Source organism: Bombus vosnesenskii, unplaced genomic scaffold (assembly GCF_011952255.1).
Source record: "Bombus vosnesenskii isolate JDL3184/JDL3185 unplaced genomic scaffold, Bvos_JDL3184-5_v1.1 scf7180000013340, whole genome shotgun sequence".
NCBI classification, from domain to species: domain Eukaryota; kingdom Metazoa; phylum Arthropoda; class Insecta; order Hymenoptera; family Apidae; genus Bombus; species Bombus vosnesenskii.
Genome location: NW_022882977.1, coordinates 19932 through 45166, shown reverse-complemented (window position 1 = coordinate 45166; position 25235 = coordinate 19932). Strand labels below are relative to the sequence as shown.

The window sequence follows — 25235 nt, the reverse complement described above, 5'->3', positions numbered from 1 at the left end:
TGCGCTGTGTAAACCGTAAAACGTAATTTAAGGTTATTAACAAAGTATCAAGAAATAATTGTTAAAATGTTATCGCTAATAAGACGTTACGAAACCCAAAATATTATAACGTCATTAAAAATCATGAAACTTTCGTTATCATCTTCTGCGAGCATCGATGATGATATAGGTATTATAACGTTCTTCTAACCAAACTTCCTATTAAATATAATCTTTTACAAAAGCATAAACATATTTTTATTATGTAGTGCTCGTGCGCATTTTTAATTTATATATACTTTCTTTCATAGAATTTCGGGTATTGCAATTACTGCCAAGTGAAAAGAAAGTTACAAACAAAAAGTTACAAAGAAACGCAATTGTGGATTTAGTAATTAAAAAAAGAAATGAAATGTCAGCTAATCAAGATTGGCAGACAATTTGGCCTGCTGCACGAACATTTCATCCTGATATCGTACCATTTCCTTTACAACAGGGATATAAAAATACAAAAGGTATACGTCCTAATAAATATGGAAATGCAGAGTTAATGAAAATTCCAAACTTCTTACACCTTACTCCACCTGTTATTAAAAAACATTGCGAAGCATTAAAAAAATTTTGTACGAGATGGCCAGAAGAATTGGAAACAAATGAAGCATGTGTAAAATACTTTCCTGTTGAAATAATTACATCTGATTATTGCTATTCTTCTCCTACAATAAGAGAACCTCTTGCTAGAATAGTTAATTTGAGAGTAAGACTATCCTCTTTGCATTTAAATGCTCATGCTAAAGATAAAATACTTAGGTTACTGGGTGATAGGTATAATCCTAACACAGATATGATAACAATAACTGCAGACAGATGTCCATCTAGAAAACAGAATTTAGATTATGTAAAGTACCTACTAACTGCATTGTTTCATGTATCTTGGGTAAGTCATTTCCCTTTAATTATATCAATTTTCTGATAAATATAGCATACAAGCAAAGCAAATCAAACAAGAATTGTTTTTAGCGTTTTGAACCATGGGAAACAGAAAAATCTGAAGTAGATATGGAATATTATGACTGGGATAAAAGTAAAAGCAGAAAATCTTTAACATCCATGTATAGTTGGCCAAACATGCCAACTGATTCCAACTATGAATACATCCCACATGTAACAGAATATAAAATTGCAGTTTCTGATTTAATAAATAAAGGAGAAGATCAATTTTCAATCAATAAATACAGACAAGCTGTTAAAAATGTGTTAAACCTAAAATCTTATGATTTTAAAAATAAGTAAAGAATAAGTAAATAAAAATATTGAGTTTGTAATGTTTGTCATTCCTAGTTTAACTGTATTAACTGTTATAGAACGTTCATGTGTAAAAAAAACATAAAACTGTGATAATGTGATATAATGTAATTGAAAAGGTAAGTTTTTATACTTTATTATATAAAAAATTAAAGGATTATGGAAGTAGTTGTACAATAATTTTTTATTTCGACAAAATTGTTTACCGCCGGACACTGACTATGGTATATAAAGACATATCGTTAAGTGCTATACCATATATTTGGAATACAGGTTGCATTATGCAATACAAAAAAGAAAAAATAAATTTAGGATATTTACAAATAAAAACCTAAAATTTAAGTTCAATTACGTTTATTTCATTTAAATTAAAAATACTTCTGCATCTTTGATAACTTAAAAAGCAATTAAGTTCATAAATTACAGCATATCTCATTTCTGACCTATGATAGTCATGCATTAAACATACCACAACTAAGAGGCAAGCAATTTTCATTTGCAATATTCATTGATGTAACCATACATTCTTATCCAACAATGTTCCACAAATTAGTTTCTCTCCTGCAGGTGTTTCTGACTATTGCACCACAATATGAAACATTATGTAAATGCTACCTTATAAGATAAATGTAAATTGATGTTATTTTACTTTCCTGTGTTCTTTTTTCGATATTCAGTCTATAAATGATCATCTATTAAAATATCATTAAAAAGCAACATAAATCCACAAATACTTTTACTAAACAAATACAATTGGAAGGTACATTCGCACCTTTATAACATTGCATAATTTTATATAATTTCAATTTTATAACTAACATCTTCAAGATTTTATAATTATTATTTTTCTTATTACAATGTCATTTTTATGCTTATTATAATGTTACTTTATGCTATAAATTTTTTGTACTTATATGTCACTAAAAATATAAAATATTTAGTCAGACCTCCATCTATTGTCTTTCTGGCTCCAACATAAAAGATTACATATACATTTGTTTGTTGTTAAATTACTTTTCATATTATTACTATCGCTATCATGGAATTTTTGACGAAGGTAGAACTGGACAGAATCTGCAACAATGTCATAATTTTTATTCCAAATGAAAAATATTGAATTACTTGTAAAAATTTGGAAATTTATCTCTTTAAACAATGTCAAAAATTTTTTGTTTTAATAATTTAGGATCATTGTCATTATAGTTTAATATACTAACTTAGTAAGATTTATCGAGTCTTTTTTGTTAAACAATGCCAATAATTGTATTGCAATTTATTAAAACCTACACTTACTTTTGTTTTTCTTTTAGTTTTTGATAGGGATGCGTTGACATTAATCTCCTTCTTTCTTTCTCCCTTACTGCTTTCAATCCTCTATTTGATGTATTTATATCAAGATTTTCTTTCTTGAGTTTATCTGCTTTTAACTTATTTAATATGGTTATACTTTTAGCGCTCATTGTTACATGTGGCTTTTGCATATACTTTTTATTTTCTTTATCTTGAATTCCTATTGTACAGATTGTAATATCCTTACATTTAGGGGATATCTTCCTTGCTTGTTTGATAGGAGTTTTTGTTACATTCATATTATTTTTATCTGAAAGGACACGCTTTTTAACTTTTTCTTGTATACAATTTACATTTTGTCCTTCTTCTGTACTTTCCTTTATTACTTTCATATCAGTATTACAATCCATGGTTGATTCTTCTTCCAATGTGATAGTTACATTCTGTGTATCAAACACTTCTTTTTCAGAACAAAATGTATTGAAAGTTGCATCCAATGCATCTTGATCATTTAAAGGTTGTAATACATATATAGGTATCTTACTATTAAGGGGATCCATTAAATGGGGTACACTAAGGCATGTCAAGTTATAAAAACACTCCTCATGTTTAGTTGTTTCCATATCTGACCATTTTATATTTCTCACTCCTTCCAATAATTTGATCAGCTGTTTAAATTCTTCCTTCATTGTATCTGTCATGGTTCCATATCCTCTCATCATGTTATAATAATTTTGTAATGTTGTACTCATCATTTTAATCATTGAATAATAAGACTCTATTTCACATTGTTGAAGATTATTTACTTTCTTTGCATGTTCATACTGTTGTTGTAATCTAGAATTTTCTATTTCACTAGTTTGTAGTGCAAACATATCTTCTAATTTTATAAGTTTCTTTAACTTTGCTTCCGCATACAGTTTTTGTATTTCTGTTTCTACTGAACACAGTTCCTCCCATGCTGCTTCCATCTGTATCTTTAACGAATCTCTTTGTCGTTCAAAGTAATGCAGTGATTTATTAACTCTTGATTTACCACTTGCATTTTGTTCTTCAAGCGTCAAAGTATCAACAGCTGCTGTTAGATTATGCAATCTTTCATCTGCTGCTTTCTTATATTGAATTCTACAGCATAATATCTTGTCTGCGCTTTCTAATGAAAGGACTTTTTCATTCAGAATTCTCTTTTTTTGAAGTAATTCAATTAATTTATTGCTATCAATTAGTGCAGCTTTATCTATTTCCTCATTAATGTTATTACCTTGAGCCTGTGGTAATACATGCTGCGAACTATTTTCAAATGCTAATAGCTTTTGTTTTAGATAATTTATTTCTTTCTTTTGTTCTTCAACCATTTTTATATATGCAGTTACATGCATTTCACAGGATAGAATATTTTTCTTTATATGAGTTTTGATCTTCTTTGCTCTATTTGCATATCTCAATGTATTGTATGTATCCTCATAACTAAAGCTAGAAGGTGCTATGTTAGCTATCATAACTGTCTGACAATTTCCACCTAATGAGTCTTTTAAGAGACGAGTCAATTTAGAATCTCTGTATGTTATATGTTTTGCACCATCTGCTAACTTATTAATGCAGTTGCCTAGAGCCAATAAAGATTTATTAATATTTGCACCTTCTTTAAATCTTGCCCCTTTACAACCTGTAGCAGAAGCTCTTTCAGAACCAGCTAAATCAATCATAGACAGTTTAACTTGTCGTACTTGACCATCCATTTTGTTGGTGATATTAATATAAACTTGAAAAACTGCGTGACTTCTGCTACTTTCCTCATTTGCATCAGTAGGATGTTGAGTGCGATTTTTATTGCCTTTTGCTAAAAGTGTCAATAATTCTTCAGCATTCTGAATAGCAATTATTTTAAGACCAGCAACAATTACTCCATATCTACCATCGTCTCTTAAATGCAAAGGACCAGATTTATGTAAAAGATCTTGCACATTTTCATTATAAATTTCTAAATACGTTACACCTAAATTAAATTCACGTTGATCACTCTGCTGTTCTATTTGATAAAATAATTCTGCGACTGTCCTGTATGTGATACCAGGATCATTGCTACTACCAAGCATAGTATGAGTTTTTCCAGCACCAGTTGCTCCATATGCAAATACAGAACAATTATAACCATCCAAAAGATTGCAAATCAAATCTTTCGTACTTCCTTCAAATACATCACTGTTATTCGACGTCATGTCAAATATTTTGTCAAAGATGAATTGCAGTTCTTTATTTTGTTTCTTAAGCAAATCACGACCTTTCTGAGCAACACCATGATAAAAAAATGGATTCTCCTCTTCTTTAGGATCGAAAATTAGCATTTTATCGTCAACGATCTTCAAAACAGTTTTACAATTGCCCTGCTGTTCGTGCTCATTTTGCGGTCGTATTCTTACGATTACTTTAATACTCGTCTGTGAACCAGATTCAGTTTGTATGGATAAACTTGGGCTTCCACTTGTGCTTGGCTTTGTTGAATTGTTTGAAATTCGTTTCTTTGGCAACTTTTTAACTTTGTTTGGCGAAAATGCTTTCGCCAAATCTCTTTTATTAAACACCATAGTAAACTTTACTAACTTACATACGAACATCCATTACTGGCCGTTGAATGTAAACTAAGTGTTCAAATTTAAATTTCTGCATCCTGAACTCTTCAAAGACAGTTTTGACAATAGTAAACATATTTATAGTGACATTTTAGGGAATTTTTCCAAACAGAAATTCAACTTTGAGTTTGTTTTATTTTTCTTTCAGTATTACTTATATTACTTACTTATAGACTGATGATATCATCGAATAATGAGATCAAAATCGAATAATAATTATTTTGATTTTTGTCCACTTCATGTCACATTATGGGCCGTGCTGAAATCTGCCGATCAAACGTGCCCGAAAATTGGGTCATGAAAAAGCAACATGGAAGGCAACTAAGTTTTCGTTGTTGTTCAAACAGGGACAAATAGAGGGTCTCTGGTTCTGTCTGATAAATTCAGTACATATTATGCATGGACAGAACGATACCTCTTATCTATTATGTCGATTTTTCACGACTCAATTATCGGATGGTTTTTTCTATGCTTTCGGTATATTAGTGTTAAGACCTATTTATGTGGCTGTGTTCAGTATATTAGTGTTAATTTCCCATAAATATCTATCTACATTAATATTACACCAAAAAAAAAATTCAACTTTGAATTGTCATGTTACGTTTGCGGTTTTGGGGAAAAATGGTGAGTGAGTTGGAGCGTGGAGCTCTGAACCGCCCTGCTCTCTGGAGTGCGCGAAAATTGAAAAATCTTTTATTTTAAAGCTAAGATTTATTCAGAAGTTAGCTTGTCAAGAATACAAGAAAATTATCTCTCAAAAATAGATAAAATTGATCCGCTCAAAAAAACTCTCAAAAATAGATAAAATTGATCTGCTCAAAAAAACTCATCTTCGATCGCAATTTCGACGCCTGTCCACTCTTCTCTATTCTTGGATATCCTTCCTTGCTTACCCTGATGGGTGAAATTGCTCGTCGAAGTACTATCTTTGAGATTCATCCGCTCTTGAGCCCATGGACATGGAAGACACTTAAACTTAGAAAAGTTTACATGAATTGGTAAAGAGAAAAGATCTCGAGAAAATCTAGATTCTTCCAAAGATTCTAGGTGACTTGTCCTACAGTTGCTAATTCGATACGGCCCTTAACGGAACGTTACGTGATGCAGTGCTTTCTGTCTATGTGCTATTATTCCACTTGTACTATATATGTCTTGTAACGAAAAACACTAAAAAGTGTAAAATTTGTTAAACTAATAATTAAAACCTGTTCGTTAAACTAATTGTAAATTGTTTAAGAAAGAGAAGTTGTTTACATACATATATGTGGTGGATGCTAATGATATTTCCCGTCTTACAGAAAATAAAATTGTATTTGGTGAATTAATTTCATATGAATATATTTCGGGAAAACCATTGTCGTAAAAAAATTAAATATATTGCTTATGCTTTCATTGTTGTTCATGCACAGAGTACCATTTGTATATATAATATGCACCACTTAACTATACGAAAGATACATATATACGTTTCTTATTCTACCCAAAGTATTATCTTGTTTATAAACTACAGTCGTTCGGTTATTCTATAGTTTCAATTTTTATTCTCTTTGGCAATGCTGAAAATACATTTGTCTTATTGTTAAATTTATGAGATTAACTGCTATTATTAAATTAACCGTTTTAGCGCCACACAGCGCGATCGCGTTATTCGCGTACTGTGGTGAAATGTGTCGCGATGTTTGATCACGATCATCAATTCGCAACACGCTCGGTTCCGAATGTAGCTCCTTGCGAGTCATATCAGAGTTTCCTCTCGTAATTACTTTTTTTTCAAATAATCGTAAACCACCTGCATAAATAAGCTGTTTTTGTTGAATTTATTTTTATTTACATATACTTCTGCATAGTACAAATTTTTGAAAATATAAAAAAACAATATAATATTTTATTTATAGTAGATATAAAACTAGATTACTGATGTTCATTGTCATATTTAGAAGTAAGTCTTTTATTTAGTTCACCCATTAGGATGATAAATGAAACAAATAAACAATATATATTAAATCAGAACACAAAGATGTAAACACACAAAGACATTAAAATTATAGTCATGGTTTTACAGGATCATGACATTCATTATTTTTAAAACAGACATGTTTATGAAGACATAATGGATGAAGCCCTTTTTTGCACTGCATACAAATTAAATTCGATCGTTTTATACCGTTAATTTTACTGCTACAAACTACGCACTGTCTTAAATTTCTGCCTGGTAGTTTCATTAAGCCAAATATTCTGTCATTATCACTTACCATATGTTGTTTTTTGACTTGCATCCATTCATGCTCTATTTCAGATATAATACTTGATGTAAATTCCAATCGAGTCATTGGCTTCTTTTTGCTAACTTCCTTATAAAATAGATAGGAATTTAATACCATACGGGCAATGATGTGAAACGTAATTTTTTTCCAATATTTTACCGTGCGGCGTTCATCAAGATAGACGTATAACATTTTGTCCGATTTGCCAACTCCCCTCATATAACTATCATAACTGTCACCTATGTATGGTTTTGCTCCACTTCTTTCGTTTTCATTTCGTTTTTTAATTACTATGGTATTGTCATTTGAAGCATGCGTCGAAATTAATTTGGATACTCTATTCGCGTGTTCAACTATTGGCATAAATTTTAGGCATGGGTCGTACTTTTCATGGCCTGGTGGGAAACATTCTTTATTATCGACTAAATGAAAACATTGATAAATAAGCTGGAATCTATTTCGCGAAAACATTTTTGAAAACCAGGGTATGCTCCTTGAATTTTCGGTCCAATAAGAAAATATCGTTGGTCGCCTCGTTATCCCCATTTCCAATAAAACTGCTATAAACGCCTTTATTTCGAGCAAAGTAACTGGTTTCCATAGTTTCATTCGAGATCTTTGGGTGATTTTACGTGATTTTATTAATTGTTCGGCGTACTTATTCGTTTCGTGAACCATTAATGTTAGCAGGAATGAATCGATGAACAAATTAAAATAATCGATAGGTTTAGATTTGTTAGTTAGCGATGGCTGTGGCCCAGTGCCTTCAGTAAAGGAAAATAAATTCTCTTGTTCACCTATATCATTAATAGAAGCACTTGCAGATGTAGCAGAACAGATAAAACTGCATGGAATACTATCTTCGCTACTAGATGTATCAAAAACGTCTATTCTCCTTCTTTTTGAAACTGGAACGATCTTACTACTGCTATCGTCAGATTCAGAAGTTGAATTAGGTCTCCAACTTGACTTCGTTCTTTTCTTTTTCGTATCCATTGCCCTACAAGGAATACACGAATAATAAATAATCAAATTAACACTAAACCTACCAGCGTCGGTTAAATTGACCGCTCTCGAACTTCTACACAAATTTAACCATATTTAAACGTTATCATATCGCTTCATAATTTCTGACTTTTCCTAAAACATACATACAATATATTTTTCGATATTTACTTTTAGTTTGCTCTTTTATTTTCTAAGAAAAATTTGTATCCTGCCTTGTAATCAGTACAAAGAAAAGACTATCTCAAAGTCAGATGACAAACAAAATCAGCAATAACAAATAATAATAGCTATTACACCTGTAATCTTGTCATAAAACATAATCGCATCCCTCGATTAAGATGACCACCAGTTGTCAAGACATATCAATTCAGGCCCATAATAATCCTAAGGAACCGCCATAAAATTTAGCATTTTTTACAGTCCATTGTTATAAACATTTTAAAAGTTGAGAAGTTTCTTAGGGTTATTGTTCATTGCGATAAAACAAGGGAAAAGCGGGGTTTTCTCAACTCCACCCTCAAGTAACCGTTGGTGGAGAACGGCCAATATTCATCAATATTTTCGTATAAATATCGCCGTCACAGACCATATTCTTACTTGCTATCATCCTTTCGACCAGAATACATCTCAGTTTGTTAGTCAATCAGTCGACATCTAAACTTGTTATCTCTGAAACTCAAACAGAAAGCATCTCAGAGCATTTTGTGTAAAGCTGTTATAAAGGGAAAAGTAAAGCATATCAAATTTGACAATAATTTTGTATTCCGTACATAGCGTTATTTTGTGATAAATATTTACCCTAAAAATGACAAGACTTCTCAAAATAAAATTGTAAAAAAAAAATAACAGACATAGAAGAAGACTGTTCAGCGTGCGATGAACAAGAAACTTCAACAACTGAAAACGGCATGGAAACACATGAAAACTATTTACAATCGAATCAGAATTGAATATTATTAGTAAATAGGCGTTCACGTCCAGAGAAAAGAGGAAAGAAATTATCGTTGACAGCAAAGAGTGAGACTGATGTAAAGAACCAACGTAACGAAAATGGGCCCGATGGGATAGTTTGGAGAGAAATAGATGCAAGTCCCAAATCTGGCAGGACATCAGTTCATAACATTTCTAGGGATATTTTAAACGGCATATAATGAAAGGACAAGTAAAGATGGCATTTTATCTTATCATCGAGCACCGTATATATTTGGAGTATTGGAGGCTAAGAGGAAGCTAGATGCAACAAAACTAGATGCATTTATTGCTCTGATATATACCCGCGGTGCATATCAGGCAAAGAATTTAGATGTCTCATATTTATGGAATAAAATTTGGAGATCTGCATTTTTTCAAAAACAATGAACAAAAATGATTTTGCTGAAATTATGAGATTTATACGATTTGATAAGAAGAGCGAAAGAAGCCAGCATTTATGAACCAATAAATTTGCAATGGTATGGGGCCGATTTATAGAGATTTCACAAAATTGTTATAAACCTGGTGCACACATTATTTTTGTATAAAAAATCGCGGGAGAATACCATGCAACAAAACTATCAACAAGTTCAGATTCATTACTACAAAAAATTTGTCAAGTAAAAAATTGTAAAGGTTACAAAATTATAAAAATTTGTTTAAGATGCGGGAAGTATGTATGCGGCAAATATACATTTGATAATAAGATAATTTGTAAAAAACGCAACGAAGTTGAATAAGATATATCTCTATATACACAAAAGTGTAATTTTATTTGTCTATAGTTGAAATTAAACAAAAGTAAATTTGGCCGAAATTTTTTGAAAGTTCATCATTTTATATACATTCAGTTATAAATTAACCATTATCTAAGTTAAATCATAAAAACTATTACTTCTTTAATCACTGGTCATTTTGACCGTACACGGCAGGAATAGGTATATACAAAGTGTCGGTAGGTTTAGTGTTAATTAAAAAAAACTAATGTATAAATTACCTCTTGAATTGAAAAACCAAATCCTATATTATAGAATGTTATCACGCAAACAAAACGTAAAGCACGAATATTTCGCAACCTTTTGAATGTTTAGTATAACGTTTCTGATATGACTGATGAAACGAAACGCGAGCGCGTTGAGCGAATATTTTAACGAAAAAAACGAGTAGCGCGATCGCGTCGATCGGCATTTCTCGCAAATAAATAAACGAAACGCTATCGCGCTGCATGGGACAATCCGAACGAATTCTTAAAAACCCCTGACACTAAAACGGTTAATTAATTAACTGCTTTTAATAAAAATAATCACTAAAATGATACATTTGATTTTATTAACATAATTATTGATATAAGTCTTCTACATTAAAATTTGAAAATACTATATATATACTACTATATATATAGTATTACTATATATATATTGAGAAAAATACTATATATATATTGTTGAAATAATTACTTCTAGGAAAACTCCACATCTTTCTCTTTTGTATACCCGTGACCTGGAAACGGCCGTTACGAAGAAAATAAAATTTACTGAAGCAAAAAATTAAAAATGGAGAGGTCCATATTATTGTGCCCTTGAATATGAATGTTGTTTTTGGGTTACAAGGTCTAGAAACAAAAGAGCCATAAGTAAATTTTTATTGCTGTTTTTTGAAACTTTCAGCTAAAGTTACACACCAAGGTTAATTTTTTAGTAATGTCAGTTGTTGTAATGTAACACTGCTAGAATGAGGATTTAGATCAGCATACACTTATACTTATGCTTACTTCAATATATATATTTCTATCATAAATTCATCCACGCGTTCCTCTATCACATAACCTCATCATAACATTGATACAGTGTGGTTCTCTCATAACTGATACAGATAGATAGCGTGTTCTTACAGGTAAGCTGAAGATTATATTGAAGGACAGAAATAGTGCCATACGACATACGACTGTGGTGCCGAGTGTCGAGGTATTGCGCTCTCTCTCAGATTGTGCAAAAAGTAAGGAGAATACAAATAGTGGGGCGATCCGCCATCCACTACACAAGCTCTTCCTCTCTTTTCTCTTTTCTTCCTCTCACTAAACACTCATTAGAGAGAAAAAAGGATAACCTGAATATAACACTTTCACTTTTGTGTTCTCTTTACTGCCTCTTGTATTCTCTTTATTGCCTCTTACGCCTGGGAACGCGCAGTCTACCTGCATTAGTCATAATCACCTCTAGATTCTTAATACCGCAAATATTGACCATAAAGACACATATAAAGATAAAATGTGTAAGCGAGCTGAGAAAGCAATATATGTAAAAAGAAAAAGAAAACACTGCATAGAGGTCTCTTATGTCCTTGTCTATTAACGTATGCAGATTCATATACTAAATACATACATATAAAATAAGCGTAATACTAATCTCGGCTAAATTTTATTTTAGGAAACCAAAAATTATTGGCTTTTTTTGCACTTGTGTAGTTTTCGACGTGTAGAATCCAAGAATAGAAGTTTTAAGACGGGTAATCTATTGGTTCAAAAGTTATGATATTATGAAATTATGAAATTAAAAAATTACAGTTGGTCGGAGTCGCGAAGAAAATACCGAAGAGTCGCTTTTACAATCTTTTTATCTAGGCATATAACTAACATAAATTTAAAAAATGTACTTTTTTAATTTTTATTGCAGCCTCAAATAATAAAATTGTAAAGAGTGACCTTCACTATTTTCTTCGCAATCCTGAATTGCAATTTTAGAAAAACTTCTTTCATCTAAATAAATTAATCCTTCTAACTTCTTCTAAGTCATTTGGTTCCATTTTAAAAAAGTTATTCTGTTTTAAAGAGTGTACTAATACTTTTGTTCATGACCGTATTTGTACGCGTGCGCATATATCGTATATGCGGCTGCTATAACAACAATTATTCTTAGAAAGACATTGCAAAAGATAGGAGCTTAACATAACCTGCGAGTGCGAGGCAGACAAAATGTGCTGTAGAAGTAAAAGCACGAAAATGTGCTAGTACAAATATACTGCAAAACCGCAGAAATAGAATGGTTTTACAAAACGTTGGCAGTAATTTAATTAAAACTGTCAGTAATGTATGCATTAGACATAATGAATGGAGTAGTAACAAATGTGCTCACAGATTATATATGGCATTGCCACGGCTTACACCACAAGAGGTAATATAGTCTTATCAAACTCTTTCCAAACTCTCTTTTTTATAAATATGTTGTAGGTTACAGCAATTTTGCAAGCTAATGAATATACCAAAGAATTTGATGGTGAAAGTTCTATAAAATATTACGATTCAAATCAGTTGGCATCCAATAATCCTATGGAAGATACTCGATCAGAGGCTCAATGTTTACTTACAAAAGGTACAGAAGTTGTATAAAACATTGGAAACAACTTATACATACACAAATTATTCGATATACTTTTATATTTTTACAATTAGTGACACAACGAATTTCATATTATGTACAACAAAAGCACAAATTTATTTTAGGAATATTGTTAGGTGTGTTTGATGGTCATGGAGGTCGTACATGTGCACAAATTATCTCAAAGAGACTTTTTCATTATATATCAGCATGTTTGTTGCCCACAAAATTACTAAAACAGTATCTCAACACAGTTAACTCCAGCAATAAATTAGAACTTCTTCAAATGTTCAATGATAAAGTGGAATTTATTTCTGAAATTAGAGATCTTTATCAAGCAAGTTTTTTAACTTTTGTCAAGGACTTAATAGAAATGGGATGTACAAAAGAATTTCAAATGGAAACAGCTTTAGAGAATGCATTTCTCAGATTAGATAATGATTTGTCGAACGAAGCACTTTTAAATTTAGGTAAAAGCAGTGCTGCTACAACTCTTGCTGTTGCAATGTCTGGTGCTGTAGCAGCTGTTGCGCACATAGATGGTCCACATCTTCATGTCACTGGAGTGGGTGATTGCCAAGCAGTACTCGGCATACTTTCTGGTATGAGATGTAATTATCAGACTTTGTAATTTTATGAGAAATGGATATACAGTTTTCTTATTGTTGTCATTACTACTTAATATCTGCATCATTATCATCACTGTTATTAGTATTACTATCTTACATTATAGAAAATGATGATTGGTCTGCAAAATTAATGACCGTCGAACATAATACCGACAATCGTGCAGAAGTCGAAAGAATTCTATCAGAGCATCCATCGAACGAAAAATCAACTGTAATTAAATTGGAACGACTACTTGGACAATTAGCGCCCCTTCGTTCGTTAGGTGATTTTCGCTACAAATGGAGCAAACAAATCTTAGAGAAAGTAGTGGCGCCATATTTCGGTGAAACAGCAATTCCACCGAATTATTATACTCCTCCATACTTGACAGCGAAACCAGAAGTTAGATATCATAGATTAACACCAAGAGATAAATTTCTTATAATAGCTAGCGATGGTCTATGGGATTTAATGTCACCCTTACAAGCTGTACGTTTAGTAGGTGAGCATATGAGTGGAAAAGTAACATTGAGCCCATTGAAGCTGCCCCGTAAAAATATGAAATTATCAGAAATACATAAAATGTTGTTGCAACGTAAAGAAGGCTTGAAAAAGAAACCTCTTGATAGTAATGCAGCGACACATTTATTGAGAAACGCACTCGGTGGTACGGAATACGGAATCGATCATGTTAAATTGTCACAATTATTGACACTACCAGGAGAAGTTGTACGAATATTTCGTGACGATATTACAATAACAGTGGTTTATATGAACTCTGAATTTTTAAGACACTGCCCTCCGTGAATCAGTAGAAAACTTTCTTGTTACATTTATAAGATCTTTCACAATTCTTATTGTTTCTAGGCTTCTTGAAGGAAAAACTGAAATTCTATTGTGTACAGCTTGTTATTTATTTCATTAACAATAAAAACAATTTACACATGGAAATGGTATTTTGCTTATTTGATATACGTACACATATGTATATCACATACTACATGTAATCGCGTTCACGTAATTTAACGAATCGTTTCAAATTGATTATTAGTATAATTTATACTTACTCAGAAAAATGAATGCAAATGTCATTGATAACGTGTCGCTGATGTTTAAGCAAAATTAAAATTACAAAACATACAAATGAATTGCTAATCTACAATCATAAACATTGTTCAGAAATACTTATTAATCCTATATATGTATTGTACAATTAATTTGTTAGGTACAAGTATAGCAATAATTATATAAGTTAAAAACGCACAGAATTCGTTACATATTACGTTATGGATCGGTAGCATTTTAACTTTTTCTCGCGCTTTTGAATAAAAAATAGTCTATTGTTTTCTTTTTTTTGCAGATTAAAATGTAACTAATTTTCATCACAAAATATATATCGTTCATTCTGCGATTTTTATATTTTAACAAACAGTATTTGTAAATAAGCATCAAGCTCGCAATGTTGGCATTGCTATCGTGTAATGACTGTTGAAGGAAAAGAAAGTTTGAAAATAAAAGCCTGAGTCAATGTATGTTTGAACTTTTTGTATAAATATTACGTATCGCAATGTCGATAATCAAACAAGACATAAGGCAAGTGCATGTATAACAGAAAGATACTTTTGGAAGTATATAGCAACTTGATTAAAAAAATTTTAGTATCAACCTTCTTGACCAAAATCTTCTTTAAATTTTTCTAATTTAGCCATATCTTCTTCATTCACTGTGGGACGGGTAGTCGCTAATGACTTTAACATGTCTTTCTAAATATGAAAAGTAAATTATACCATATAATAGATTACAATTAAAAATTTTATAAGATAAGACTGAAATAATTCAATGGAAATAAAAAACATTCTATATTTACCATAGTTACAGGTGGTTCATACAATTTATCACCCTCAACTTCCATCCAGTTCATTTCAATAGCGGCTGGATCTCCCGGTGAACATGGTGTCAATAAATCATCCACAATAATAGAAGGATCTTTTGGTGATGGTCCTCTTACACGCTTGAAATGTGTTGCAGTTTGAACTAGTCTAACTGGCTGCATAAGAGCATCTCGTACGATAATACTTATATCAGCTCCAGAGTAACCATCAGTAGCAGCTGCTAATTTTTTAAAGTTTTCTTCTGTTAGACAATGAGAAGTACTTCCTAAATGAAGTTTGAACATTATAACACGAGCTTGTTCATCTGGTAAGGCAATGTAAATCCTCTTCTCAAATCTTCTTCTAATAGCAGAATCTAACACCCATGGTATATTAGTAGCTCCCAATACTAATATACCGTCATTATCTGATCCAACACCTAATGAATCAATTTACCATGTCATATTTTATTTATGTACATAACAACGCGTATCCGGAGAAATTAGTACATATGTCAACATATGTACAAATCAACAATTTATTCGAATATTTCGCTTACCTTGCATCTGAACTAAAAATTCTGTTTTTATTCTTCTTGCAGATTCGGATTCATTGTCGGAACGTGACGAGCAGAGTGAATCCACCTCGTCGATAAATATGATACTGGGTTTGTGTTGACGAGCTAATTCAAACAAATTTTTGACAAGTTTTTCAGATTCTCCAAGCCATTTGCTTACCAAGTCCGAGGATGACACAGAGAAGAACGTTGAATTATTAGCTTCAGTTGCAACAGCCTTTGCTAGATAGGATTTACCAGTACCTGGTGGCTGAAAATATCTTGAAATTACTTGAAAAAAATAATTGTAAATTACTTAGACAAAATTGCAAAATCCTGCTACTGATAAGTCATGTTTTATAGTTAATTTTTACCTAAAAGTTATTTTGTACTTATGTAAAAGTTACCCCAAATAATAAGATACCCTTCCATGGTATCCGTTTTCCAGTAAACAGATGGGGAAAACGTATTGGCAAAATAACAGCTTCCTTTAGAGCTTCCTTGGCTCCATCAAGACCGGCAACATCGTTCCACTTAACATCTGGTTTTTCAATAATTATCGCACCTTCCAGTTTGCTTTGAAGTTTCTTCTTTTCAGGATCACTATCTGTATCACTGTCTCCACTATCGCTCTTCTTATCCTCAGTTTTAGAATTATCTTCACCAGCTTTTACAGGTTTCTTCTTACTTTTTTTCAAATATGCCTTTAATTTTTCAGCTCTTTCCAAATACTGCGTACATTTTGCTCTTATACTCTCTTTAGCTCTGTCACCTTGTGCTTCATCTAGAAAATAAAAACAATAGCATAACTTCACATTCATTTTTGTCATAATACTATTATAAAAAAGGGAAAAAAGAAAAATGATATTATAAAAGAAACCTGATAACAATCGTACATTTAATAGAATGTAGAAAATATTCAACAGCATGTTCATACAACCTAAGTGCTTCCTCATAATTTTTATTACGATCTTCTTCAGTAGCTCTAGTCACCAGATCTATAGCTTTCTATAACACACCAAATACATTTGTAATTACAATTGTTAACTTAGTCATGAAACAAAAACAATGAAAATAACATGTTTAAATAGCTCACCTGCAATATTGTACTTGAAGCCATTCTAATATTACTTTAAGCTGTATCTAACCTTTGCTACACGGTAGTTCACCGTCACGATGAGACGCAGCGTCTCAATAAAGAAAAAAGAAACAGCGATCGAGACGGCGACCTACCGCATCAAAAAGATATTCTATTTCGTTTGATAACCTTCAAAATTAGGTTGTCCAACGTCACTGCTTGACATATCACATATCTCACTAACACATTTTTAAACAAATTCTTGAAGGTAGACTATCTTCTACACTCCACACCGTTTAAACCGTCGCACTCTTAATCATACAGAACATTAAATAATGTCCCGTTCACAGAATGTTCTACCGAATCAATTAAAGATATAGTTACGATACTACATAAAATACAATATACGAAACAATATGCTTACGTATTTACTTAAGTACATATGTATATATGTAAAATATGCAAATAATATTATAGAAATTGTTATAAATACCTTCAAACGAATTTTAACGAATTGTTTTGTATAGATATATGAAAATTTTATAAACGAAAGATAAAAGGTCAGTAATTCAAAATAAATAAGTATTTGACTTGATTATTGTTTTGAATTTGAAAGTGCTTTCCTTGATCACTGAAGATTCTGAAGACGAGAAGAAAAGGTACCGGAATTGATTGTTAACTTTACTGTCTAGATTCTGGATTTTTATGTTTGCGAAAAATATGGTATGATTCATACGTATGAACTGAATCACAGGACAGCAATGAATATGCGGCTTATAAACGGGAACGCATGTGCAACAGCTACCTGTCTACGAAGCACCGAGTCCGAAGAGATAAAAACCTCGGAGCTACCGAGAGCTACCGATGGATCTTTTTCTGTGTTTATACCTATTACTTATTTTTGTTTCAACATTTGTGTTGGCCTAAATCTTTAGCCCAAAAATTAACTTTATTCTATTCTAACCTAACAAAATACCGACATACGAAAAATGCGTACCGCCACCATATGATAGAAACAGTAATCGAAACTAAGAAACTTGGATCATCGTCGTATAGTAGTTTTACAATAAGGAAGCCACTGAGGAGAAACGTTTGATCTAAGTATGAATTGTTTGTTCAACCCTAACTTTCTATTTTATTTATTTGCTTCTTGTGAAAATCTAATGAAAATTAAGGGTGTGGCTAACCGGTCCTTCCTTTTATTATTCTAGGCTATGTTCCAAATGTAACTTGGTTTTAGGATTCGTCTAAGGTTAGGAGTTTTGCATACTTTCGAATATTATTTTTTTTTCTCCGTGAACATAATTGATAGTGAAATGCTATTAATACTTTGTTTAAATTTCTTCTTCAATTAAAAAATCTTATGAAAAAGACATTAAAATACCAATATAGTTTCCATTTAATTTCTCTTCCCCCAAGTTTTATAATTTATAATTTCTTGGTAATTTTGTATTTCAAATTTACATTCATTTATATTAGACAATTGATAAAATGTCAATTATAATGTAACATATACTTAGATATATACTGAGACAATCTTTTATTACAAAAATTAATCCATTTTCAGGCTGCTCAAATTCACAGGTCATAATCTATTAAATGGAAATATTTAACATAACTGCTTATACATATAAAGTATTACAAATATAATTTGAGATACTACATACAAGAAAATCATTTTTTATGAAAATATAAATACCACAAATCTTAAGCGATATGCATAATTTGTTTCCATAAATTTTTATATTATACATAATTGATTTTAAATTATTATGTACATTAGAAGTAATACAATTACTTCTGTTATAAAAAGAAGATAAAACAATTTTTTTTATATCCAGATAATATATATTGGACATAAGCCAGTGATGTCTGTCCCTTCTTCATCGTCTAATAAAATAACTGATAATAAACCAGGTGGTACAAGTCCAAGTCCTATAGAGGGCATTGAAGGTGTTCCAGGACCTAGTTCTTTAGAACCTATGCATTCTCTATTAGCACAAGATGAAGAATCAGAAGATTACGGGGAAGATGGTGAGGAAGAAGATGAAGATGACAGTAGTGAAGAAGAAAGTGAAGTGAGTTATTTTATGTGAACTACAGCACATTATAAAAGATTTACACCTCAATACAGCCAGGTTAATTTAATTTTAGATCAGTGATACAGGAATATTTTGCGATGCAGAATGTGAACCGGACCTTGATAGTAATACATGTTCGCTTTCATCATCTCAACCACAGTCGTTTCCACAACGAGTACATAGTCCCATTTTACATACCTGTGTTCCTTTGGATGTTGTTCAGCCACAAAGGAAGCGCAAAAGTGATACTGAATCTAGTTTACCTTGTAAAAAACTTAACCCAGAGGACAAATCCCATTCGATGTAAGTATAAATTAAAAAAGAGCATTGAGAAATGCAATTTGAATTTTCAAAAGGAGATAGCTTGTGGTACATGAGTTTTTTTATTTGCAGGATTGTTAAGAAATTGGATGATAAAAGTAAACATATGAGATGTGTTATTCCAACAAAAGATAATCCTCCGCCAGAAATGAGTAATTGGCTTCTTCAGTTTCAGGTATAAGAAACTTAAGTAGTTTGATCAAGAAAATTCTTTGTTCTTTTTTTTAATTGTTTAAATACTAAAGATATTGCTTCTAATTTCAGAGATGGTCAAATGCAGAGAGAATGCTAGCTATAGATGAATTAATTGAACGGTGTGAACCAACACAGGTACGACATATGATGCAGGTTATTGAACCTCAATTTCAAAGGGACTTCATATCGTTGTTGCCAAAAGAGTTGGCTTTGTCGGTATTAGCTTTCCTAGAACCCAGGGATCTTTTACGTGCTGCTCAAACATGCCGTAATTGGCGATTTCTCGCGGACGATAATCTACTATGGAAAGAGAAATGCAGAGCAGCTGGTATAGAAGATTTGAAGGATCTGCCTCAAATAAAACGTAAGAATGGTAGAAATTCCGGCAATTGTTCATCCCCATGGAAACAAGCATATATGAGACAACATAATATAAAAATGAATTGGAGAACGAAACCTATTCGTACACCAAAGGTTTTAAAAGGACACGATGACCATGTTATTACTTGTCTTCAGTTCTCTGGTAATCGTATAGTAAGTGGTTCTGATGACAATACTCTTAAAGTATGGTCCGCCGTTACAGGCAAGGTAAGTTGAAGAATATAATTATGGAAATAAGATAGAAAATTATCATATAACATTGTTTTGTAATTTATATATTTTGCAGTGTTTAAGAACATTAGTTGGACATACTGGTGGTGTATGGTCTTCTCAAATGTCCGGTACTACTGTAATTAGTGGTAGTACAGATCGTACTTTGAAAGTATGGAATGCTGAAACTGGTCAATGCATTCATACTTTATATGGACATACATCAACAGTAAGGTGTATGCATCTACATGGTAATAAAGTAGTCAGTGGTAGTAGAGATGCGACTTTAAGGGTGTGGCAAGTGGATACTGGCGAATGTTTACACGTGCTTGTGGGCCATTTGGCAGCTGTTAGATGTGTGCAATATGATGGAAAATTAGTAGTCAGTGGCGCCTACGACTATATGGTTAAGGTTTGGAATCCGGAACGCGAGGAGTGCCTTCATACTTTACAAGGACATACAAATCGTGTTTATTCTCTCCAAGTAAGCATTAATTAAATTGTATATACGAATTATATAAAAGTAATAATACAAACTATACAAACTAATGCGATACAATATATTGCAATAATATACAATATATATTAGATTGTCCGAAAAGTTTCTTTCGTTTCATAAGGTAATAATAGATGAACAACAATTTCTGTTTTATATTATTTTATTGAATTAGGTATGATCCATTTCGTTATATTCCTATTATTATGTTCGTGAATAATTGAATAAACTAATATAAAACAAAAAACATTGTGCATATATTATTTCTTTATAAAACGAAAGAAACTTTTCGGGCAATCTAATATTAAGAAAAATATGTAATTTATAATATTTCTTAAATTGATGCTGTTCACAATTGAAATAATTATTTGTAATGAAATTTTGGTTTTCTTTAGATATTGTCATTTCATTGGACAAATAGTTTTACATTGCAAGCATACCTTGGACAGCACTAAATTTATTTAATATAGATATATGAAGAAGTGTTAATACAGTCTTTTCTTTCTTTCTTCTTATTAGTTTGATGGTGTACATGTTGTTAGCGGTTCTCTGGATACAAGCATAAGAGTATGGGAAGTTGAAACTGGTGCATGTAGACATACATTAATGGGACATCAGTCGCTCACTTCGGGAATGGAATTGCGTAATAATATCTTAGTATCTGGAAATGCAGATTCAACTGTTAAAGTATGGGATATTGTTAGTGGTCACTGCCTTCAAACCTTGTCTGGTCCAAATAAGCATCAGTCTGCTGTCACTTGCCTTCAGTTCAACAGCCATTTTGTAATTACTTCATCTGATGATGGTACAGTTAAACTGTGGGATGTTAAAACTGGTGCGTTTTTCCTTACTGCATTACTGCCTTTCTCTTCTTTCTGTTTTCCTGAATTATTCCTTTGACGAATTCCTAAAGTTTTTATCATGTTTTTAGGTGATTTTATTAGAAACTTGGTTGCTTTGGAAAGCGGCGGAAGTGGTGGTGTTGTGTGGAGGATACGTGCAAGTGATACAAAACTGGTGTGTGCAGTAGGTAGCCGTAACGGAACGGAGGAGACCAAACTTCTTGTTCTCGATTTTGATGTAGAGGTAAAATAGTGCACTTTTCAGTGGATAAAACTGCCCTCTTCTACGACCTCTGTACATACTCTAACTAGGTAGCGTAACCAATCTACTGTACAATGATACATGTATTACATGGTGTGATTGTGATAAGAATGTATGTCGAAAATTTGAAGAGAGATCGTAAAAAGTCAGACGCTGAATCGGTAGTTGTTATAAATGATCTCCAAAGTGGTAGAACATTTAAACCGAAGGCATTAATTATATTAATTATGGAGTGTATTAATCGTGGTGTACAAATATGAGATTTTAAAGACTCAACAAATTACGGAGAACGAGGAGCTTATAAATGTATTACTGTATTACTGCTGTTATAAAATTTAAAAGAAATCGCTAGTAATTTACATGGGAGGTAGCCCACTATGAACATTAACTCCACATAACGATTTGTATGGGCGTTTAGGAAAGTATTTTTAAATTACAGAAAAAGAAAAATTTCGTACCATATTTGTCAAGCTTATAGACAAAAAAATTGCTTAAAGAATCTCACATTTTGAAAAAAAAGAGAAACAGAAAAGGAAGAAAAAAATAAATAAAAGATCTAAATAAAAGGAATGAAAAGATGAGAGAAAAAGAAAAGAAAATAATGGTAAAAATATCCTTTGTACAATAAGTTCTTCTTTGCTGTACTTTATATAGCTTATTTAAATTTTCCATTTATGTTAATTAAATTAGTCATGGGAATTGTGCATAATTTATTGGATGATATAATCAATATTTAATGACTTTTTACCGAAATGAACGCTGTTGCTTTTTATTCACTTTGTTTTATTTGTATCAGTTTTTATTCTATCATCTAAATTGTTCGTACAAAATCATACAATTATATAAATCACAATTAATTTTTTAACTCAAAAGTATATTTTGGAGGAATCATAACGATTTCTACTACATTATTAATAATAATGTTATATTACATTGGAACTTGGACCAGTTTCTTATGTTACTCATTAATCGGAATATCAGGGAACGTGTTACGTAGAGGAAACAACTATTCATGTTTTAACTTCAGGTATAAAAGAGAATTTCAGTAATCAGTTATATTATACACGTTACAAGGGTCCTTGAATTGTAAAACATAAGATAGAGATTTCTTAAAGATACACGCAGAATAATATGTTGCATCTCTCTCTCTTTCTCTCTCTTTTGAATCTTATAAATACAATTACATATACGTTGCAAGAAGAAAATAATATATAATTTGTTCATAATGTATAAAGCATACATGCAAGATGAAATTATTGTATAAAAAAATTTTATTAAACTTCTTTTTAGTTTTTCTATATTGTAAAACAATATAGATGTTTTATTATTTCTATAATCATTCTACAAATATAATTAAGAAGAATGATTATAATATAATAATACAAAAAAGTTTACGCGCCTGTATCTGCTCATTGTCAAATACTTACCACTATAGTATTTGATTAATTTTCCATGCGTAACATGTTCAAAAATCATTCGCTATTTATTGTTCGCCGATTAAACAACCAGGGTTAATCGAATATTCGTGATAGTAATTTAATTGGATTGTCTATATTTAAATAAAATATTGATTTCGACATTAGTACCAAGTCTGGTTTTGCCATGGTGCAATAATAAGAGTTGCAAATTTATCCTGTGCAATATGCACGAATCAACTGAATAACATAAAATCAGTTATCATGCAAGAATAAACATAATTAAATTACAAATTTTTCCAAAGCAAGAAATATTAAGAAATTTGTAATAAATTGCAAATTTATAGATTTTTATAGTAAATTAGTTTTTTATACAAACTCTATCATTACAGAAATTACATAAGCTATACAAACAGTTAATTCTGATTGACAATAAGTCTTGTAAATTCAATTATTAATGCAAGACACAATTTGTGTAAATGCAATTTTTATTATTGAACCTAGGATATTTTAAGAATCGTGTTTTTATTTGTATATTGCTCAATAGTTTATATTTGTAATGATGTGTTATCTGTTGTATCATTTTTTATAAGAAATAGAAAATGTTGCTGCATTTTAAATTATATGTTTTTCACCTTGTGTCTGTCCTAATGTCATTAGCTGTTACATACAAGTATTACGTTTCAATGATAGTAAAAAGAGTACACTCTGAACAAGGAACGTGTATCATCTGATTTTTCTTTTGAATATGTTGCTTCTCAATACAATATAATCCCCCACATCTGCATTGATAAGACAACATGTCTTTATTATTATCCATTTCTTCCAATTCATTCACCCATATTTTTGCATATATTAAAATATTTTCCAAATCTAATTCTTCTTGCTTTAGTATGGCATCATACTCTTCTTTCAACTTTGGATCGCGCAGAACATGCCAAGCTTTTAACACATATTGAAATTTTATACTATCAAATTCTGTTGTATTTTTATCTGGATGAAATTTCAAAGCTAATGCACGATATGCACATTTTATATCTTCAAATGTTGATTCCTTGGTACAACCAAGTATGTCATAATAATTCATTAAATCCATCATTTCGGATTATAGCGTCACATATGTATGCACATAAGACATCATCATTGCTGAAGACAATCAAGTACAAAGGACAAATATGAGTAGATTACATAACCTAAAAATATTAAGTTCGTTTAAGTAATGAATTCGCAATCATACGCGTATAACCATCTATTTACATATTTATCTCTATATTACATAAAACGCAACGTCTGTCTGTTATGTTATAACTGGAGATCCGCTGAACCGATTTTTATGCAGTTTTCTTTCCTATGTAGGAATCTGATCATTTTTGTCAAATTTTAGGCTGTTTGGTTAAAATTAGTTTTTATGAAGCTGAGGAATGAACATAAAAGCGCGACAAGTTGGGGAAAAAGTACATAGAAAACTAAATGCACTGCAAAAACTATAAGAAACACATCGAAATTATGTAAGAGTTATGTAGCTCTTTAATAGTTCTACAAAAAAATTCCACTACCTGATTAATAAGATATTTGAAATTGACATCCATAAATTTATCTTTATTTCATTTGTCTGACTTTACTTACTTGTCTTCAAGACGATAATCTCAAATAATATTTATGTTTTGTTAATTCTATGTACATATATAATTCACTTGATCAAAACCCGCGTTCGCGAGAACTTAGGAAATGGCCACATATATCTACACTTCATACCACGGTCATATATAAGTCTGGAAACTCCGGGATGGGGGTAAAGCTCTTAATAATCGGACGATATTGGTCAATTTGTCTGCAGCAAGGCGTTTCAATTGAGAAGGTAGGATTCGTAGTTTAACGTCATCATGTAAAAATAGCCCGGATCTGATTGTTTCTGTCTCTTTTTCTCTTTCCTTAATGCTGTCGTGAACTGGACTCACGGCGGACCAAGTACCAGCGCAAATGGAAGGAAGAAACGGCGGTTTATATGATTATCATAATTATATTATTATTATTTTGTATCTAACTATTGTCTAATGAATATTATATAATATAAAATCTTTCCTCTTATTAAAAAT

At 31.3% G+C, this 25235-nt stretch overlaps 7 protein-coding genes across 24 annotated transcripts; 3 read left to right on the top strand and 4 right to left on the bottom strand.

Moving 5' to 3' along the window:
- The first annotated feature begins 32 nt into the window (after positions 1-32).
- LOC117236145 (28S ribosomal protein S35, mitochondrial) lies at positions 33-1292 on the top strand. Its single transcript, XM_033498858.1, has 3 exons — positions 33-169; positions 291-916; positions 1000-1292. Exons 1-3 carry the CDS (start codon positions 67-69, stop codon positions 1270-1272), a joined length of 1002 nt encoding a protein of 333 aa, XP_033354749.1. The 5' UTR covers positions 33-66; the 3' UTR covers positions 1273-1292.
- Positions 1293-1424: 132 nt separating this feature from the next.
- On the bottom strand, positions 1425-5282 carry LOC117236134 (kinesin-like protein KIF18A). The gene is made up of 2 exons (XM_033498827.1): positions 2578-5282; positions 1425-2358 (listed from the first exon to the last, which is right to left on the bottom strand). The coding sequence occupies exons 1-2, from the start codon at positions 5187-5189 to the stop codon at positions 2322-2324; spliced, it is 2649 nt and encodes an 882-aa protein (XP_033354718.1). The 5' UTR covers positions 5190-5282; the 3' UTR covers positions 1425-2321.
- Positions 5283-5438: 156 nt separating this feature from the next.
- Positions 5439-12178, bottom strand: LOC117236143 (piggyBac transposable element-derived protein 4-like). 8 transcript variants are annotated; one of them, XM_033498855.1, is made up of 6 exons: positions 11220-12178; positions 10906-11060; positions 9074-9145; positions 7457-8468; positions 6463-6993; positions 5439-6371 (listed from the first exon to the last, which is right to left on the bottom strand). In XM_033498855.1, the coding sequence occupies exons 3-5, from the start codon at positions 9100-9102 to the stop codon at positions 6964-6966; spliced, it is 1071 nt and encodes a 356-aa protein (XP_033354746.1). In that variant the 5' UTR covers positions 9103-9145; positions 10906-11060; positions 11220-12178; the 3' UTR covers positions 5439-6371; positions 6463-6963. The 8 variants fall into 8 exon arrangements, with proteins under 8 accessions (XP_033354746.1, XP_033354745.1, XP_033354747.1 ...); XM_033498854.1 differs by having other exon boundaries at positions 6463-7555; positions 7628-8468; XM_033498856.1 differs by having other exon boundaries at positions 6463-7863; positions 8266-8468.
- Positions 12179-12323: 145 nt separating this feature from the next.
- Positions 12324-14382, top strand: LOC117236140 (pyruvate dehydrogenase [acetyl-transferring]-phosphatase 1, mitochondrial). Its single transcript, XM_033498845.1, has 4 exons — positions 12324-12618; positions 12675-12816; positions 12948-13424; positions 13556-14382. Exons 1-4 carry the CDS (start codon positions 12487-12489, stop codon positions 14236-14238), a joined length of 1434 nt encoding a protein of 477 aa, XP_033354736.1. The 5' UTR covers positions 12324-12486; the 3' UTR covers positions 14239-14382.
- On the bottom strand, positions 14325-17348 carry LOC117236141 (vacuolar protein sorting-associated protein 4B). Its single transcript, XM_033498846.1, has 6 exons — positions 16955-17348; positions 16755-16866; positions 16266-16642; positions 15862-16129; positions 15299-15741; positions 14325-15194 (listed from the first exon to the last, which is right to left on the bottom strand). The coding sequence occupies exons 1-6, from the start codon at positions 16976-16978 to the stop codon at positions 15093-15095; spliced, it is 1326 nt and encodes a 441-aa protein (XP_033354737.1). The 5' UTR covers positions 16979-17348; the 3' UTR covers positions 14325-15092.
- A 350-nt stretch (positions 17349-17698) lies between these two features.
- Positions 17699-22987, top strand: LOC117236136 (F-box/WD repeat-containing protein 7). Of its 5 annotated transcripts, none has more exons than XM_033498835.1 (9): positions 17699-18037; positions 18148-18188; positions 18778-19014; positions 19091-19320; positions 19411-19513; positions 19603-20121; positions 20201-20608; positions 21140-21455; positions 21552-22987. In XM_033498835.1, the coding sequence occupies exons 3-9, from the start codon at positions 18805-18807 to the stop codon at positions 21713-21715; spliced, it is 1950 nt and encodes a 649-aa protein (XP_033354726.1). In that variant the 5' UTR covers positions 17699-18037; positions 18148-18188; positions 18778-18804; the 3' UTR covers positions 21716-22987. The 5 variants fall into 5 exon arrangements, with proteins under 5 accessions (XP_033354726.1, XP_033354730.1, XP_033354728.1 ...); XM_033498839.1 differs by lacking the exon at positions 21552-22987 and having other exon boundaries at positions 21140-21248; positions 21343-21439; XM_033498837.1 differs by having other exon boundaries at positions 17700-18037; positions 18854-19014.
- Positions 22988-23253: 266 nt separating this feature from the next.
- Positions 23254-24966, bottom strand: LOC117236149 (dnaJ homolog subfamily C member 24-like). Of its 7 annotated transcripts, none has more exons than XM_033498870.1 (2): positions 24895-24966; positions 23254-24332 (listed from the first exon to the last, which is right to left on the bottom strand). In XM_033498870.1, exon 2 carries the CDS (start codon positions 24236-24238, stop codon positions 23816-23818), a length of 423 nt encoding a protein of 140 aa, XP_033354761.1. In that variant the 5' UTR covers positions 24239-24332; positions 24895-24966; the 3' UTR covers positions 23254-23815. The 7 variants fall into 7 exon arrangements, with proteins under 7 accessions (XP_033354761.1, XP_033354759.1, XP_033354755.1 ...); XM_033498868.1 differs by having other exon boundaries at positions 24880-24954; XM_033498864.1 differs by lacking the exon at positions 24895-24966 and adding an exon at positions 24834-24881.
- Positions 24967-25235: the final 269 nt, after the last annotated feature.